Genomic DNA, 20,548 nt, shown 5'->3' on the forward strand with positions numbered 1-20,548 from the left:
TTAGAACTAATTTTGCTGAATCCCATAAGTTTTGTATGTTGTATTTGCATTTTCATTTGTTTCCAGATTTTTTTTTTATGTCTCTCTTGATTTTTTCTTGGACCCTTTGGTTTTTCAGTAACACATAGTTTAATCTCCATATATTTATGAATTTTCTAGTTTTCTTTTTGTAAACTGATTTTTTTATCCCATATCATTGTGGTTGGAAACTATTCTGACTTGTTTTGTGATAAAACATATCATCTTTCTGGAGAATATTCCATGTGTACTTCAGAAGGTTGTGTACTCTTCTGCTGTTTTATAGAATATTCTTTAAATGTCTGTTAAATCTCTCTGGTCTTATATGTATTTTCTGTCTGGATGATCTAACCATTGTTGAAGTGGGATAATGAAACCTTTTACTGTTACTGTATTTCTGTCTATTTCTCCCTTTAAGTCTGTTAATATTTGCTTTGAGTATCTAGGTTCTCTTGAGTGTGTAATATTTACAAATGTTTTATCCTCTTGTTGGACTGACGTTATATAATGACCTTCATTGTCTCTTTCTTCAGTCTTTGGCTAAAAGTCTATTTTGTCAGATATAAGTATAGCTATCTCTGCTTTCCTTTGGTTTCCATTTGCTTGGATTTTTTTTTTTTTTTTTTTTTTTTTACATCCCTTCACACTATGTGTGGTCTTAAAGATGAAGTGAGTCTCTTGTGGCAGCATATAAGGGTGTTGCTTTTTTTTTTTAATTCATTCATGTCCTTTGATTGGATAAGTTAGTCCATTTACATTTAGAATAAGTATTGATAGGTTTAGACTTATTCTTGCCATTTTGTTTTCTGGCTGTGATTAATTCCTTTGGTCTTTTGTTCTTCTCCTGATTTCTTTCTTTTTTTTTTTTCAATGTTTATTTATTTTTGGGACAGAGAGAGACAGAGCATGAACGGGGGAGGGGCAGAGAGAGAGGGAGACACAGAATCGGAAACAGGCTCCAGGCTCTGAGCCATCAGCCCAGAGCCCGACGCGGGGCTCGAACTCACGGACCGCGAGATGGTGACCTGGCTGAAGTCGGACGCTTAACCGACTGCGCCACCCAGGCGCCCCTCCTGATTTCTTTCTTTATGATTTGATGATTTTCTGTAGTGATATGCTTAGATTCCTTTCTCTTTATCTTTTCTGTGTTACTATAGACTTTTGTTTTGTTATTACCATAAGGCTTACATGTAACATAACAGTCTATTTTAAGCTGATAACAACTTAACTTTTAATGCATACTAATGCTCTACATTTTTATTCTCTCCCTCTCTGCATTTTATGTATTTGAAATCACAACTTACATTTTTAACATGTATATCCATTAACAAATTATTGTAGTTTTATGGTGTTTTTAAATATATAACTTTGTCTTTTAACCTTGGTAGTAGAGTTACAAGTGATTTACCCATCACCATTACATTAGAATATTCTGAATTAAGTTATGTATTTACCTTTACCAGTGATATTTATACCCACATATATTTTCCTATTACTAATTAGCATCCTTTGGGTTGAGCTTGAAGAACTCTAACATTTCTTGTAAGGTTAGTCTAGTGGTGATGAACTCCTTTAGCTTTTTCTTGTATTGAAACTTCTTTATCTTTCTTCAATTCTGGATTTGATTTTTTTTATTTTTAATTATTTTTGAGAGAGAGATAGAAAGCGAGTAGGGGATGGGAGAGAGAGAAGGAGACAGATGATCCAAAGTGGGCTCCATGCTGACAGCAGAGCCTGTTGAGGGGCTCAAACTCACAAGCTGTGAGATCATGACCTGAGCCAAAGTTGGATGCTCAACCGACTGAGCCACCCAGGTGCCCTTCTTCAATTCTGAAGGACAACTTAGCCAGGTAGTGGAGTATATCCTTAATTGTCATTTTTTCTTTTTTTCAGCCCTTTCACTATATCATGCTACCCCATTGTGATTTGCAAAGTCTGCTGAAAAATCTGGGGATAGTCTTCAGAGGTTTCTTTTGTATGTAACAAGTTATTTTTCTCTGGCAGTTTTTAAGATTCTCTCCTTGTCTTTAACTTTATGCAATTTAATTATGTTGTGTGTTGGTGTGGGCCTCCATGCATTTATAATTTTGGAATTCTCTGTACTTCCTGGATCTGAATGTTTCTTTCCCGTTATTGAAGAAGTTTTCATGTATTATTTCTTTGAATAAGCTTTCTGCCCCTTTCTCTCAATCTTCTCTTTCTGGGACCTCTATAAAGTGAATATTGGTCTATTTAATGGTGTCCCATAAGTTCCTTAATCTATCATCACTCTTTTTCATTCTTTTTTTCTTTTTCTTTTTGCTCCTCTAATTGGATGAATTTCACAGCCCTGTCTTTGAGTTTGGTGATCATTTCTTTCACTTGATCTAGTCTACTGTTGAAACTCTCTATTGAATTTTTAATTTCAGTTGTTGTATTCTTCAATTCTGTGACTTCTATTTGGTATTTTCTTATATTTTCTATCTTCCGTTGAAATTTTCACTTATTCATGCATTGTTCTCCTGACTTTGGTGAGCATCTTTATGACTGTTGTTTTGAATTCTTTATCAGGCAAGTCACTTATCTGTTGCATTAAGCTATGTTTGTTCAGAACATATTTCTCAACTCTGTGTTGGTTTCTGTGCATTAGATAAAATAGCCACCATTTCTAGTCTTGACTTTGTGGTCTCACATAAGAGATTAACCTTACTGATTAAGGCAGCTTGGGCTCTTGGTTGTCTCTCAATCCTTTGTAATTGTCCAAGCTACCTTCTTTTTTCTTGCGGCTCCTAGTAATTGAGGGTTTGCCAAGACCTGTCAGTGTCCCAAAGGAGAGGATTGCAACCAGCACCTAGACCCTCAGGCTGCAGCTGAGGAAACATGTACTTAGGTCCCTTCCATGGAGAAACTAGAAGATGGGCTTTTTTGCCTGCTCCCTCTGCACTGGAACCAGCTGTGTAGCCACAGGTGAGTATTCCTGTGCCTGTTGACACTGTTTGTTTGCTGCAATCCTGTGGGACTCATGAATACAAGCTTCTTTGGCTATCAGAGCCAGACATTCCAGGGGCCCAGCTCTTGTGTGGCAACTGCAAAAGATAGACATGTGTACAAGCTTCTTCCAGGGAGATAATGGTGACAGGGTGAGCTAGAGGGAGAGGGCAGGGAAGGTAGCCACAGACTTACCTGTTCTCTGGAGAGGAACACAGTCAGCTTCTAGATGCATGCTAAATTAGAAGGGTAACTGTATTTTCTACTCTATTTTTATGCAAACCTAAAACACACACAAAACAACAACTTTATTAATTTCAAAAATTGAAACCAGTAATTTCTTACTGAGAATTTCTTTGTAGGTTGGGAAGCAAAAGGAAAAGAAGTAAAAGGGAAAATGTGGGATCTTATAAGATAAAAGAACCATAACATCAAAGGACTCAGAACTCTCCCAAAGCCCCCGAAGTTAATTAAAGACCATACTTCTCTGCACTGACAGGAGGGGGCGCTCTCTGACTAGGACCCTTGCAAAAGTCACTGAATTTCCATGACATAAATAGGCAAAAACAGACTAAAACCATGCAAACCAATTATATGAAGGAAACAGAAAACAAGACCACATTATGAACTGTTGAACCCCCTGCTTCCTGCCCCAAAAGCTCTATGAAGGAGAAGGAAATGATAACACAGCACTCCAAACAGGGAAAACTGATCTAGAACACTCAAAACTATTAGATTTTTTAAAAAAATTTTAAATGTTTATTTATTTTTGAGACAGAGAGAGACAGAGCATGGATGGGGGACGGTCAGAGAGAAGGAGACACAGAATCTGAAGCAGGCTCCAGGTTCTGAGCTGTCAGCACAGAGCCCGACACAGGGCTCGAACGCACGGACTGTGAGATCATGACCTGAGCCGAAGTCGGAGGCTTAACCGACTGAGCCACCCAGGCGCCCCAAAACTATTAGATTTTTTAAAGAAAGAAAGAAAAATCTCATAAACTCCAGGAAAAAAAGAAAATAACTTACAGAGGCAAGAGAATTTGTCAGACATCAGACTTCTCTAAAATAACATTCAGAGAAAGGCATTAATGATTCAGCCTTTAAAACAAAACAAAACAAAACAAAACACCTTAAGGAGAGAAAGGATTTTACTTGTATTAAAGCTATTTTTCAGACATCAAGGCTCTAGGAAAACAGTTTAAACATGCTAAGATTTAGGAATTTTTGTACCCATGGACCCTTCTTGAGTCTCCAAAGAATAGTCATTACAACAAAAGATGACTGGGGAGGGGCGTCTGGGTAGCTCAGTTGGTTAGGTATCTGACTCTTGGTTTCAGCTCAGGTCATGGTCACTTGGTTTGTGAGATTGCTTCCCTAATTTGTGACCAAAAAAATTTGACACATGGGAAAAATTTTTGAAGAATAATTCTGGGTCGATTTGTATAATGTATGAAGAAAAAATAAATTTCGATCCCCATCTCCACCTAAAATAAATAAATTTTTAAAAATCTTTGTAAATGTTTTATTCTGTTTCCAGATAGGATATTAAAATTTACATGTTATTTTTAAGACAGTAATATACAGCTAACTAAAATAAAATATACAAGAAGTTTGTGAGACACAAGATACAGATGAGAAAACCTGAAATGTTTTTAACTTAATTTGACCTATTAGGAACATTGGGACTTGTGAAATTGATACTGGCCTTGTATATCAATTACTTTTTTCTGTATCCTAACTGTGAAGGGATGGCCCTTTGAAACAATGTTTTTCCTATCTGGTTACAATGGATTATTTACCCTGAATAATCTGTTATTTATCTTTCCTCTAGATTCTGGTTGTAAAACTTTCTTTCTGGAAAGAGAAAAGGGAAGGGAAGGAAGAGGAAGGGAAGGGAAGGGAGAGGAAGGAAGAGGGAGGAAGAGGGAGGAAGGGAGGAAGGAAAGAAAGAAAAAAAAGGGAAGACAGAGAGGGAAAAAGAAAGAAAACAAACTTCATTTTGGAGCTATGCCTTAGAAGTGAAGAGAAGAAAGTTGGCTTCAGCTGTTTTAACTGTGCAAGCTGTCCACAAAGTTGGGAAACATAAGATAAACTTGTGTTTAAACTATATATTACTTTACATTTTTAAGTAATATTGTTCCATAAGTTTTCACACAAAATACTATAAAGCAATAGGTCTAATTGCTAACCTGAAAAAAAAAGTATAACAGGGAAAATCATGTTTATTATAGATTTTTTTAGGATTAACAGTTGAACCCTTGTCTTACACTTAGAGGTCTTTCACCTGAAAAGATATCAAAATGATGAAGAAAAATATATTGAGCATATTATTTGACAAAGTAATCAATAACTCTTTAAAAATAAGTTTCTTTCATGTTTCTTGACTTTGTGGACACCTTGTACAGTAAAACATAATTTTCAGCATTTATTAACACTTTTCTATTTTACCTAAGTAGCAACATGCAAAAAGGCTTAAGATTGTATTGGTGTATATCTGGCACCACACTTATTTGATGGCTTTTTTTTTTCTCTTTGTCTTGCTTATTTACTACAGAAGGAGGATATCAACCATGGCAGTTGTAACAATTACGAAGTCCAGTTCCATAGTGTAGCTTTGGTAGTTAGTTATTTCTGGAAATCCTATCTCTGTTGCCTCAGCCCCCTCATCAATTCTGTGACCCACTTAATACTCTATAATACATGACTTCCTGATTAAATTAGTCATAGTAGATTCTGTTCTCTGTAACTAAGCTCCTTTTAGAATAAAACCACTTTAGGTCAACTAGATTCAGATAATAACTTCTTAGGCTGGACTTTGAAAAAGTCATCAGAACAAGAATAATTCTTGGGGTGTACCTGGGTGGCTCAGTTGGTTAAGCGTCCGACTCTCGATTTCAGCTCACGACACTATCTCACGGTTCGCGAGATTGAGCCCTGCGTTGGGCTCTGCCCTGTCAGAGGGACTCTCTGTCTCCCTCCCTTGCTCATGCTTGCTTGCTTGCTCTCTCTCACTCTCTCTCAAAAATAAATGAACTTAAAAAATAAAAGAATAATTCTCATGGTATACTTCAATTACTTAAATTGTGTTGTGTTAAATTTTTGTGTTGTTTATATAAAACATCTGAGGGCTTACTATGTATTTGGCACTTGGGATAAAGATATATATGATCGTGAGATATTTCTGCTCTCAAAGTCCTTCCCATGTCAACAATTCTACTCCAGTGGAAACACCAAAGCCTTCACTCTACCATTATTCTACTGTCCATCATGAAAGTCTTCATTTTTTTCCTTAGCTAACTTATATTCTATTATCCATAATTAACCCCTCCCTTGATCTCTCCTCTGAATTCCCCTGGAAAGACCTCCAAACTTCAGTCAAACCCAACTTAGTATAACTGAGTGAGCTCTTCCCCTTACTCCAGTGCTTCTCTGCTCTGGTGACACGTTAGAATTTTTGAAAGTCTATTGAACTCTCATCTCAGACCAGTTTAATCAGAATCTGGGGGATAGAGGAGGACCTGAGACATTAGTAAGTTTTAAAAGCTCTCCAGGTGATTCTAATAGCAGCCAGAGTAGAGAATCACAAGCTTATCTGTGCCTAAATAGATGAATGTGGCAGAAGAAATCCAATCATCTTGACTCTCTCACGTCAACCTTTTGACCAGCGGGCACTCATTTTCTGACTCTCCAAGATGACTTTCACTTCTCTTTCTGTACCTTCTTTCCTTCCTTAATTTCAGCTGATGACTTCATACTTTACTGAGAAAATAGTTAACGTTTGTTGCATGTTTATATGCTAAATATGAATGTTCCACATGCTTGCAAGTATTAACTCATTTAGTCCTCTCAACTCTCTGAAGTTGATGCTGCAAAACATCTCTATTTTAAAGATGAGGAAACTGAGGCACTAAGTAACACAGCTGGTACTGGAATGAGTTTTCCTTTGAACCTAGTTAGGCTGGCTCTAGAATCCAGCTTTCACCCACCTCTTATTGTATGCTGAAACAACTACCTCTCTGAAAAGAACAACTGTTGTTTCCTTCTATCACCTTTACTTATAAGTCTGGATCTTCACCATGTCTTCTGCCTTCCTTCCTTTTAGAATGAGTGACTCTGGATACCCCCATCTAAAGACGTGCATCCCATCCCATCTCATATACTCAAGGACTGGTCACCTGTAATGATTCCCTCTCTCTTAACCATGTTCCCTTTTTCCCCTCATGCCTGGATCATTCTCATCAGGCTACAAACATGCTCTGAAATCAAGTCTTGCATCAGTTCAGGTCTTCCAAGAAGCAGATTCCAAGACAGAAATAGATGTGTAAACAATGTATTGAGACATTTCTCTCAGACACTAGTGAGGGAAAATGGTAAGAAGATTGGGAGAGCTGATCAGATCATGATGCAGATTTGAGCTCTGTGAAGGAGAGGGAAAGGAGGGAGGGAGGGAGGAAAGGAAGGAAGGGAGGGAGGGAGGGAGGGAGGGAGGGACAGATGAAGGTCTTAGGTTGCATTGCAATTCTAAGAAAGTTTTAGCAATGCCAAGGTTGAGTCCTCAGGCCAAAGTTGCTGGTCAGAGAAGTCCTGTGTCATGCAGGAACATACATACCTTTATCTCTCTGCCACCCCTAGTTACTGCCTTGAGTAGGCCATGGGACATATAGTCTTGGTATGAATGAGGAGGAAAGGATTTCATAACAGCACCTTGGACCATAGGCAATTATGTTCTTCACAGGAGATTTGAAAGATTCATATTCACTGTCACCACACCTCTCTAAACTTCTTGATTTTATGGTCTCGAGCCAGCTGCTACCCCATTTATCTGTTCTCCATTCTAATAAAACTCTTCAAAAGAGTTGATTATATTCACTGCTTCTATCCTTTTATGTTATATTCCCTCCTTAACTAAATCCAACCAGGATTTGTCTTTCTTCAATAACTGTTTTCTCTCATAGAAACAGACCATTTGGTTGAACATATGGCCACCCAGGTAAAGTGTATATTTCCCAAACTTCTTTGAAGTAGGTGTGGCCACAGGACCAAATCCGGGCCAGAGGAATATGAGCAAAAGTGATGAGTGATACTTCTCAGCCATGCCCTCTTCTATTCTTGTCTCCCTTCCTGTTGGCTGGAATGGGAATGTAGTAATGAGCCATCTTGGATCCTGCACTTAGTGTTTGTAAACCTTAAGGATAGTGGAAGAGCAAGAAAGAAGGAGACTGTACCCCTGATGATTTCACAGAGCTGCAATGCCATAACCAGGACTTTATATGAAAAAGAGATAGGTTTTTATCTTATTTGAGCTCATTTTATTTTGGATCTCTGACTTTGGTTTCCTACTTTATATATCCACCTACTCCACAGGCAAGTTCTACTGACAGCATCTCTGAAATATATCTTGAATTTGGCTGTTTTGTTGCACCACTTTGGTCCAACCTACCATCATTTTTCCCTGACTGCTTAAACAGCCTCACACTCATCTTGTTCTTCTACTCTTTACCTAGAGGGCTTGTTGTTATTTTTCACAATGAAAATGATTTTAAAAGGTTATATCACCTCCTACTTAAAATCCTCTGGTAACATTTGGCAATGCTGTCTATCAAAATACCACCAGCAACACACCTAAAGTGCTTGTAACTGTATGCTGTAGGGAGCCATAGGTGTTACAAGGGACTCTATTATAGGATTTGGGCTTGTGTTGGTGATTTTGGGTAGTGTTGAAGGAAGCAGGGTTAATTCTATTATTAGATGTGTTAATAAATCTCACCTAGAAGGATGAAGATTAGAATAAGGCTAAAGCTGAAATTGATTAAAAGAAAAAAAAAGCATTAGCCACTCATATTAGCCATGATAGGGACATGTTTGGTCATTTTCTGGTTTATACAATGTTCATATATTTTCTGTGTTTAGTCATGATTACAGAGTAGTTTTGTTTGTTTTTTTATCCATCATGGCCATAGATCATCTGATGTTAATTTTTTGAGAAATTGTTGATCTTCAGTGGGAACAACACCATAGACTGAGTGCCAGGCCAGCTCCTGATGGTACAGGGCTGCTTGCTTGTCTCTTTCTCCCTTCCCAGTGTTAGATTAAACTTCAAACTTTTTACCATGGCCTTCAAGGCCCTCCATGATCTGGTTCCTACCTAATTTCCAAACTCATTTCCTACCACACAGTCACTGCATTCCCTTAACACTGCCCCCCCCCCCTTTTTTTTTGTTTTTGGTTTTTTGAATGCTCCAAGTTTGTTCTCCCTTTAGGACTTTTATATTTGCAGTTAATTCTCCCTAGAATATTCTTTTCCCAAATATCACTTCTTAAATATTACTTCCTCATGGAGTTCTTCCCTGACTCTTCCCTTTTCCAGACCTGCAAGACATTTTTTGTATCATGTCTATGTTTTATTTTCTTTATTAAACCTTATGGTGTACTTGTTGGTTTTCTGCCTTCCCTGCTAGGCTATGAGATCTGTGAGAGCAGGAATTTTGTCTGTGTTGTTCACCAAGGTGTATCCTCAGTGCCTATCATAGTACTTCACATAAGGGACTGTCAATAGATTTTTATGGAGTAAAGGAACTCTCAACCTTTAGGGATGGGTGGAGGGCAAGTAGGTCAACAATTACAACATGGTGTGCAAGTGTGCACTGGACTTCTTGGGGATGAGTCACACCCAAATTGTTGGAGGCTTATTGCCAGAACACAAGAGTTTATGAGGAATCTCTTGTCTCCTGTTAAGCCATATACCTGATGTGGTTTTGATTTCTGCAAGATTGACATTGTTCAAGAGATACTCTTGGCTCTAGCGATTTGCTTTCCTTAGGAACACCTACATTTATACTTTCGAAATGAGAGAACCTGATTGTATTGGTTTGCTATCACCTCATTTCCAGCACACCTACCAAGAGTCACAACTCAAATGTCTATAGGGACTAAGCAGGCACCTTAAGTGAGTGAAGTAAACTGGGTTATGGCAACTTAAGAACTCTTTGGACATAGACCTCCATCTAGAACTGTTCTTCACATCTCAAAACCTATACCCCTTCTCCCATGTTTCCTGAATCCTATCCTCTCAGTCTCTCTTGTTTTCCCACTTCTGATAGAATATGAGCTCAAATAGTTTATCATTTTTGTCTTTATTAAGAAAATCAATAATGTAAATCTAATGACAAATGGTGGTGGAGACCTGGCCTCGGTACTGGATGGGGAAAAGGGAGGGCTGAGAACCACGGTTGGTAAGACATTGTGCTCTGGGGACTTTGCTCTGGCTGATTTTGGCTTTGTGGAAGTGCAAACCCAAGTTGCTAGATTTTCATATTTATTTCGAGAAAAACTCGAAATCTAGAAGTTTAGGTGAAATCCCTTGATTGTTAGTTCTTGGTAATATTTAATTTTCATTAAACACTGAGAATCAAATGAGCTTATTCAACAAATAGGCCACCCTCCAGATTTGGCATTTGGGCTGTTGGCACTGGAACTCTTGAAAGTAGTTGTCTCTAGATGAGCAACCAGTCGGTGCCAGTCAGACATGAACAGAGCTTCTGGACAGAATAGGCAGCTAAGGAGTAAGGATAGCAGTGAGTATGGGCTGCTGTGGGTGCCCAGGAGGGTTGTCTGGCTGTGGCTGGAGGAGGAGCTGGGAGGTGGGGAGGGTGTTACTGAGGAAGTCTTCTCAGAACAGGTTAGCCTAGAGACGAAGGGGTGTTATTGTTGGGGGAAAGACAAGAGCATACAGAGATGTGAGAACTTGTGGCAGTGTGGGGACACTTCAAATACTACATGTGGTAAGACACTACCTCTGTTCTATGGTGTCATGTGGTGGAGAGTGACTGTGTGTGTGTGTGTGTGTGTGTGTGTGGTACAGGGAGGGAGAGGTGGTGGTGGAGGAACGGGCAGTGCAGAGGAGGCAGGAAATGAAGCTGTAAGGAGAGCTAGAATCTGATCATGAGGGGCCTGGATGATGTTCTACTTAGGAGTTTCACTAGTGTCCTAAAAGGTATGGAGGATGCACTGAAGGACATTAACTAGGGCTTTGACATCTTAGCTTTGCAGTTTGGACAGATTCCCAGGCAGCCTGTGGAATGTTAATTAGCAGTAAGGTTTGAGGCTATTTACATTTAATGGAATAAACTGGATCCTGTTAAGCAGGAAAGCTTCTGATCCTCCCTCATCTCCAACCCCCACTCCCACATTCACTTCTAGAGACTTCACTGTTGCCTTATGGCAGAATTATTTGAGTGCCTCCTTATCACATAAAATCTTCATGTTTGCAATTGCTGCTTCCTTTAGTGTAGCTAATTACTTTTGAGTATGCTTATCCTTCTTACCTAGAGTCTTTCTTTCTGGTCCTGATAGGGACCTAGGATTTACTCTGGTAAATGAAAGTTGGGTAGTGTAAGTTTTCACTCCAGATTGTTTGAACTGATCAGAACATGCTCATAGAAGCTATTTGCCATGAGTAACACAAGAAGAGATGATGGTAAAAATATTGAATAATACCCTGGAGGCTGATGTTCCCAAAGGCAGCCACATGAAAGACACCAGTGGATGGGCCAGAAGACTCCCAGCATTTACCAATTGACATTCCAGTGCTACCTCCCTACCCTGGGTACCTCCCTACCCAGATGCACTCTGGCTGAGAACTAGGGAGACACACAGGGAAGAGGCCCCACCCCTGTGATCTATAGGGGACAAGCTGGCAGGCACCAGCGACCCCACTGGTACCCACTGAGGACTTCCCAAGGAAAGGAATAGAAGGAGGCCACTTCAGGGCTTGGAACAGTGGCTTTTTAGCAACTTAACATGGGAATATTTGAATATTTAATAGTCATTAGAGCCATACTAGTGAAATGTAGCAAAATAGAGACCTAAATCTATGATTCTGAGAAAAATAGACATTAAAAACTTCCCCTTCTGCTGTGCCTTGTGGAAAGACATTTCTACAATTTGCCTAAACATAGTTCCAGATGGATTTCTTTGACCTTCACTTGAAGCTTTGCATGGCACTATTCTGTGCAATGTCTTGATTTTACAAAGGTAGTAAAATTTCCCACATTACCACAAGTCTGCTTTGTTTATCTTTTCTAGTGTGGTTCAACACTTTGAGGAGACCACAATTGCTTGGGCAAAGTGTCCTGGAAGTAACGTGATGAAGAGATTGGAAGGAGGCAAGACTTGAGGCAGGGAGCTTGAGTCCAAGTTTCAAATGAGAATCTTGACAAGGTAGCAGTGTGGAGGAGAGGGCAGATCCAAGAGCTGTTTTTGATATGATCATATGGAGTAAAAGGGAGATTAAGATGAGTCAAGTTTCTGACCTGAGCGAAAGAGAAAGTAATGATACTGCTCATAGGGAGTCATAGTGGTTGGTGGCTATAAAAGGGGTCTCATCCCTCTGGTCTCTGAATACTTATTAGCAAAATGAGATAATAATAGTACCTACTTCATAGGATTACTTTGTGGACTAAATGGAATAATGCACGTAGAATGTTAAATATGGGACTGGCATGCAGTAAGTACTCAATAAATGTTAGCAATTTTTTTCTTCAGGAAACAGCCTTAGAAAAGTTAAGTAATTTGCTTCAAACTACAGAGTTAGGTGAGTGATAGAGTTGGGATTCTAGCATATCAGTTGGAGTAGTGTCTGGTCACTTTACCTGTTACATAGGATAGAAACCATCAAAAGAGGGACAGGTCCGGGATGTGGCTATGATGATGAGCTTGGTTTTGAAAAAGGAGATGTAAAAGTGGGGTGAGGAGAGGAAGTCCAGGAAGAAGTTGGACACATGGATCTGGACCTCAGGAGGGTCTTGGCCAGAGAAGTCCTTGTTCATATCTCAGTCTGTGAAATTATAGTCATGAATAGTGCACCACCTAATAACCAGGTTTGTGGCTTTGATAAATAGCCAGAGCGTGTTTAATAAAATTATGTGATCAAGATAATTGTAAATTCTTTAAGTGGTTTTAGTCAGATTTTTACATTTGACTATCAGTCTCACTTGCCAAAATTTTTCATGATGCCATATAATCAGTAACTATAATAAAAAGCCTATATTTCAGAAATACAAAAGCCATATCCTAATCAGTATGATGTTTAAAGATTTCTGTATTAAAAAAACACTCCTTTAAGAAGTTAATTAATCTTTGGTCAAGATAACTTCCCAAAAAAAAAGATAACTTCCCAAATGTCATCTCTCTGGACTACAAGCAATTTTTCAACTCTTTCAATATGTTAACATTATAAGAAAGAAAGAAAGAAAGAAAGAAAGAAAGAAAGAAAGAAAGAAAGAAAGAAAGAAAGGAAGAAAGAAAGAAAGAAAGAGAAAGAAAAGAAAGAAAGAGAGAGAGAAAGAGAAAGAAAGAAAAGAAAGAAAGACCCCTACTTTAGGTTGTGTCACAAGCTTTAGTCCTCCTCAGATCTCAACCTTATTTACTTTCTCTTACCTACTCTTATCCCCCTACCAAGTACTTTATCATACTGCTGATGTGGACTTGTCTGTGTATATATCAGAAACCTAAGGTGAAAAAATAGGTGTCTTTTAAAACACCTGGATATGGGTTTATGAAGATGATAGAATTGTGTATGGCAAGAGGTGACTATGGTTCATTGGCGAAATTCTGGCTCACCAGCTGTTTTTATATGGAGCATGAACTAAGAATAGTTTTTATATTTTTAAATAGTTGCAAAGAAATAAGAAGAAGAATATTTCATGATGTGAAAATTATATGAAATGCAAATTTCATTGTCCATAAATGAATAAAGTTTTATTGGAACACAGTCTTGTCCATTCATTTACATAACATCAATAGGAGCTTTCATGTTATGATGGCAAAGGTGAGAACTTGTGACAAAGATTTATGGTGCTCTCATTACTTTGCAGTAGTGTTCGGCAACCTACAAATCTCAGGTATGTGGTTATAACTCCACAGTGTTTCAAGTGCCATGTGTATTTCTATAGAGCAATATTTTATTTTATTTTATTTTATTTTATTTTATTTTATTTTATTTTATTTTATTTTATTTTATTTTATTTTTATTTTTATTTTATTTTAATGACCAGTACAATAGCCATCATTTCAAAAGGAGAAGGAAGAGAAGGGAAGAGTAGTGGGATCCAAATGTCATGGTGTTAAGACACAGTGGAGTGTGAGTTATTTTGTTATTGAATTAGACAGGAAAGCAGTGTGTTTACTATGCAGTGACACAACTGTGCTAAAAGAATACAGTTATAACAGAGTAAGTATTCATCACAACACTCAACCACAAGAAAGCAATGGCCAGAAAAATTGGAAAATTTAAAACAGAATGTCATCATACCATAATTTCTTCATGAAAATAAAACATGAAAATGAACAACTGATGTGCATTTCTAAGTGGTTCATTTATTATCACACCAGTAAAGACACATCTTACATGTGTCTTTGAAAATGAAGTAGTTTAAGATCATTAGCCTTCTGATAATAGTGGTTGCCTGAAAAGCTGAGGACATTGGGAGCAACATCAATAATCAATTTAAAAACAAGGCAAATTATTTCTAGTGATTTTCTTCAGCTCTTGATAAGTTAAAAGCTGCTGCCAATACAGCTCAGGTGTTATTTGATGAGTTCATGCTGAGTTTGAAGTGAATGATGAATTAGCTTCTATGAATAGTCCATATAGAAAAACTATAGGCAAAAATATTTTCAAAGAAAATGAGGAAACACTAATTCAGTACAAACTGAAGTGGAATCTGCTAAGATGTGTTACAACTCTTGGAGGTGAAAATATGTGTGGAGCACAGAATGGCTTTTTTGGACGAATTTACAATTTACATAGCCTATGCTAATTTATTACAATAGTCATCAGAAGGTACTTTGTAGAAAGTATTTGAATCTATCATGTGTTATTGAACCAATTGTGTCAAAGGTGAATTTCATTAGCTTTTCTGGACTTAACCATTATCTGTTTTGTGAACTTTTGTCAAAAACAGAAGCTGAATATCCTGACCTGCCTTACCAACTCATACTGCTGATCGCTTAACAGTTATAAGTGCCCTGTGACTTTGAGCTCAGGGTCGAGATTGACATTTTTCTTAAAGAGAACAGTCTTCAATCACTACTACTGAACACTGGATGGCTTTGGAAATTAGCCGTTTCTTCAGAAGCCATAATGATTCTTTTTAAAAACATTTTTTTAATGCTTATTTATTTTTGAGACAGAGAGAGACAGAGCATGAGCAGGGGAGGAGCAGAGAGAGAGAGGGAGACACAGAATCTGAAGCAGCCTCCAGGCTCCAAGCTGTCAGCACAGAGCCTGATATGGGGCTCGAACTCACAAACCACTAGATCATGACCTTAGCCAAAGTCGGATTCAACCAACTGAGCCACCCAGGTGCCCCTGATGTCATAATGATTCTTAATGGATTCAACCAAAATTTAAAACAAAACAACGATTATATACAGAGTAGTAAAGTCATTTTGATGAAATCACAAGTAATGTCAAGCTGCTTTAAAAACTTCCTATGCTGTCAAAACTTAAAAAGTGAGATTTCCATTACTACACAAATTTTCAGTGAACATATTTTCCCAGCTCAAATTATAGTTCTAACAATGGTTTTCAGACCTCAATACAAGTACAAAAGAAACTTTTAAATTTCAAAATCCATTTATCTGAGCAATTGAGGAGCTTCCATATAACCTTCAACTGGAAGTGATTAATCTGCAATATAATGACATGCTAAAAGGAAAATTTAATAAAATTCTATAGATGCCTTCCAAGCAGTGAAAATGTTTAATAAAATCTTATGCTCATGGATTGATAATCAGTATTTGTCAGTACCTTCCTTTGAGAGTTTTAACCAACTGTGAGATGAAGCCAACTACAAAGTTTAGAGGGCACTCACTCCACACAAGATTACCCTCACTTTCAACACCAGTTGCAAGTTTGGTGTATTTCCCAAACCACTTTTGGGGTCAATAATTCATTAGAAGGACTCACAGAACTTACCAAAAGCTATTATGCTCACTTACCATTTGTTACTGGGAAAGGATACAGATTTCATAGTCTAGGGAAGAAGTACATAGAGTAGAATTAGGGCTCTATCACATAGGCATGATTGACTGATTGCCCACAATAGTTGATCAACCTCCAGGTCAACTGATACCATGTGGCCATATCACATTTTGTCTTTTTGACATGGTCAGCCCCTTCCCTAAATCACATTTTTAGACTGTTCAGTGTGATCGAAGTTTCCCAAGCAAACCATGACATTCCAAGGGCCTAAGATCACTTCCTAGTAGCTGAGGACAAATATCAGACCTCTTACTGGGTAAGATTAATGCTTCACTACATACCACCTGTGGGAAAAGACATTTTCAAAGATGAAACCTATAAAATTTTATTACAGATCAGCATTAACATGAATATTTGCAATCTGTTTTGATTAAAGGGAATGCTAATTTTTAACTCCAATGAAGTAAAATGTGATCTTCCCCCATAATTTATTTTTCTCATTATTAGACCTACTCACAAAAGAATATACTCAATTATTAATATCAAATTTAGAATTTTATCAATAAAAAATGTGGAAATTTGTTTTCCCTCTTGTTATATAAGTACTTACATAATATCCTCGATTTTGCCTATTGGCCTGCAAAGACTGAAATATTTACTATCTGATCCTTTTACAGAAAAAGTCCACCAACCTCTGACGTACAGTCTGATTTGTAATACTGCTGAGATGATTAGTTTTATGAGTTAACTTGGTGAGACTACAGACCTTATTATTCAATCAAGCACCAATCTAGGTGTTGCTGTGGAAGCCTTTTGTAGATGTAATTAACATCTACAATCAGTTGACTTTAAGTGAAGGAGACTATCCTCAATAGTCTGAGAAGGCCTGGTCCAATCAGTTAAGAGGCCTTAAATGAGCTTTCCTTGAAAAAGAAGAAATTTCATCTGTGGACAGCAGCTCCTGCCTGAAAATTTTTAGCCTGCAATTCCTGATGGCCTGCCCTATGGATTTGAGATGTGCCAAACCAGCCCCACATTCACATAAGCCAATTTCTTTATATTTACATTACATTACATTTCTTTATATTTATATACTTATCCTACTGATTCTGTTTCTCTGGTGGAATCCTGACTGATTCAACTGCTCACTACAAAACATACCACCTAAACTGTGCTGCAGAAAACCAAAAGGGAAATTATTTTATTTTATTTTTAATGTTTATTTATTTTTGAGAGAGAGAGCACACTCAGGGGAGGGGCAGAGAGAGACACACACACAGAACTCGAAGCAGGCTCCAGGATCTGAGCTGTCAGCACAGAGCCTAATGTGGGGCTCGAACTCATAAGCGGTGAGAATATGATCTGAGCTGCAGTCAGATGCTTGACCGACTGAGCCACCCAGGTGCCTGAAAAAGGAAATAATTTTATATAAAATGAAATTAATATTTTGCCATAGCTGCCTGTCAGCTGTGATATTATTGCCTAATCTAATTGACTTTTTAAGGCAGAAAGAGTAGTGAGAGTTATGAATAAAGAAAATTTGGGAAGACTTTAATTCAGTCTTATTACTGTGGGCCAAAGCGACTTTTTTTTTAATAAAAAAACTTTTTTTTTAAATTTTTTCAACGTTTTTTATTTATTTTTGGGACAGAGAGAGACAGAGCATGAACGGGGGAGGGGCAGAGAGAGAGGGAGACACAGAATCGGAAACAGGCTCCAGGCTCTGAGCCGTCAGCCCAGAGCCCGACGCGGGGCTCGAACTCACGGACCGCGAGATCGTGACCTGGCTGAAGTCGGACGCTTAACCGACTGCGCCACCCAGGCGCCCCAATAAAAAAACTTTTTAAAAATGTTTATTTTTGAGAGAAACACAGAGTGCAAGTGGGGGAGGGGCAGAGAGCGACGGAGGCACAGAATCTGAAGCAGGCTCCAGGCTGTCAGCACAGAGACCATTGCGGGGCTCGAACTCAGGGACCCACAAGATCATGACCTGAGCTGAAGTCAGAGGCCTAAGGGACTGAGGCATCCAGGCTCCCTTATTTCTTTGTTTCTTGATAGAATCTGTTCCCAGAGCAAAAATGAGATTTTTCCAAGAAATGTCTTTATTAGCTTACCTCTAGGACTCTTTTCCTGGGGGCCCTGTTGCTGGCTTTCAGAGCACCCTTACCTTCTGGCATTGTTGGTAAATCCCAAGCTTGTGTACTTTCACAGGAGAGTATTCTGGGCTTTTATCAGACTTTCATATGAGTCCGTGGCACCAACAGGATAAAAACCACAAATGACCTCCTCTGTAGGTATATATTTACCATAATGTGTCATCTGCTGTGTACATTATCTCCTCTAATCCACACAACAATCCTATAAAGTAGGCATATCCCATCTTGTGCTGATAAGCAAAAGAGTGTGGATTTGAATTCACATCAGATACCAAAGCTCCTGCTCCGGAGGCAGGGGAGGGAGTTCGGTTCAATCACTAGGCTCAGTTGTCTGGGAACTTCCTGCCCTTGTGGTGGTGGCCTGGGGGACCCCAAGTACCTGCTTGGCTTCTGCCCACTTGCCTAGCGAAGAGCAGGTTGGAGCGGACCTCCTGGCCTCCTAATGCGCCCCAGCCCAATGGGAGGGAGGAGGAGCGGGCGCCCCGGGGAGAGGAGGGCGGGCCCTGAGAGGGAGTTTGAAAAGAGGAAGGAAGTGGGGCCCGGCGGAGCGCCTGGCCTGGTTGCTTCCCCACAGAACGACGCGAGGCGCCCGCAGCCCCCCTGGCCCAGCCATGGCCCCCTGGCGCAAAACTGACAAGGAGCGGCACGGCGTGGGTAGGTGCGGGCACGGGGTCCCCAGCTGGGGGAAGGGCAGTTGGCCAGAGAACCGCACGCAGAAAGATGCTGCGGGAGGCGGCGGCATGGGCGCGGGCCGCGAGCTCTGACCCAAGGTCTAAGGGCACAGTGGCTTCCTCAGCCTGCTGCGGGGGCCAGCTGGGTGAGGAAGAGGAGGCAGAGGGAGAGGAAGGAGGGCACCCCGCCCTGTGGGCTTCGCCTAGCCCGTGCCCTTTCCCGCCCGGCGCGCAGCCCCCTGCCTCTCCCCAGTGCTGGTGCATCCCTTAGAAGCAGTCCAGCTCAGTGCCTGTCAACCTGGCTCTGTGTGCCAGACTCCCAGTGTTTCAATGAGTGGACTCCATTGCTCCATGTAGAGAGCGGGCCTCATAAAGGAGCGCCCGTTCTCTCCCCTGGCCCGGCCTAGCCTGGCCCAGTGACACCCATCTGTCTGCTTCTCCTGTCTGTTCCTTCGGGGTCAGATGACCCCTGATTTGGTAGAAGAAGGTCCAGAGGGCTATACTAGCTTGTGGGGTGGTATTGGAGGGCGGAGTCTTTCACTCAGCCCTGGAGAGCCTATGGGGAGAAAGGCTTCTCTGCCAGGTTATTTGGGGATATCCAAGAAGCCAGCCTCATCAGCTTCAGCCATCTAAGCTCCCAGAAGCCTCTGCCTCAAGCTCAGGGGCGGAAGTGGTAGCTGGGGGAAGGGAGGCTTCAGGTACTGGGGCTCATTCTACTAAGTGGCACCCGTGGTGCAACCTCCATAGACTCACTGTGGTTTTCAAACTCAAGTGTGAATTTGAAAACCGCTGTATGGCAGACACCACCCTCAGAGATGAGGATTGAATAGGTCAGAGGTTGGAGGGTCCACGGGTGGGCGGGGGGGGGGGGGGGCACTAATACTAAGGGTAGTCTCAAGGCCACTGTTGGAGAAATACTGCCCTGGAGGGTTCAACATTTATCTGTTCACTTAATGGGCTCTAGGCACCATGGAGTGTTTTAAGATGAATGGTCCCCATCCAGACAACAAATAATAATCTATACCCTTGAGGGGCTCAGTTTCTTCATCTGTAAAATGGGAAGTTTGAACTAAACCCCAAAAGGACCATGTTTAACCTCAAAGCTTCTCTAACTTTGGCCCCTCTAGCTAGGGGTATTAGGCTGAAATTTTTCTCAAGTTAAGATGGGGACTGTTAAATAGGGCAGACCATTGTAGGTGGAGAGGCCAATGTAGTGTAGAAGATGAAAGCTAGACCCGGAGGGGATATCCGGGAAAGAAGAGAGGTTTGCCTTTCACCTGAAGGGAATGATTATGCTCAGAGTAAGCTGGAGCCACATTTTGGAAGGCTATAAATGCCAGGCTAAGAAGTTGAGACTCTTTCTACTTTGGCAGTGGGGAACCAAAGAGGGCTTCTGAGCAGGGAAGAGGCATGAGCAGATTCATGCTGCAGCCAGTGTGGAGGAAGTTTGGGTGGACAGAAGGGCGAAGGTGCCTGGGCAGCAGACAAGAGACAGTATTGGTGGTCTAGGGTAAGCAGGGCAGTTAATGGGGGAGATTGAGTGATATGGAAGAGTCCCAGCCTCCATCCCAAGGGCTGCAGTGCATTCCTGCTGTGAAGGCCCTGTGCTATGGTGTGAAGATCATGGGCTCTGGTGCTAGACTGCTTGTTCTTGGATTCCAGCTTCTGACACTTCCCAACCCTGTGACTCAGACAAGTTACCTACTCTCTCCAGGCCTCAGTTTCCTTGTCTGTATGATGGGGATAATAAT

General features: G+C 40.2%; 1 protein-coding gene across 1 annotated transcript in view; it reads left to right on the forward strand.

Moving 5' to 3' along the window:
- Positions 1-18,664: 18,664 nt before the first annotated feature.
- The window catches only part of DOCK2 (dedicator of cytokinesis 2), a 418,809-nt gene continuing 416,925 nt past the window's right edge, over positions 18,665-20,548 (forward strand). Inside the window, exon 1 of the mRNA XM_040444509.1 lies at positions 18,665-18,780. Within this exon, the coding sequence (XP_040300443.1) occupies positions 18,738-18,780 (43 nt within the window). The 5' untranslated portion in view covers positions 18,665-18,737. The remainder of the gene's footprint in view (positions 18,781-20,548) is intronic.

Source organism: Herpailurus yagouaroundi, unplaced genomic scaffold (assembly GCF_014898765.1).
Source record: "Herpailurus yagouaroundi ecotype Mexico unplaced genomic scaffold, PumYag 29, whole genome shotgun sequence".
In the NCBI taxonomy this organism is placed as follows: Eukaryota; Metazoa; Chordata; class Mammalia; order Carnivora; family Felidae; genus Herpailurus; species Herpailurus yagouaroundi.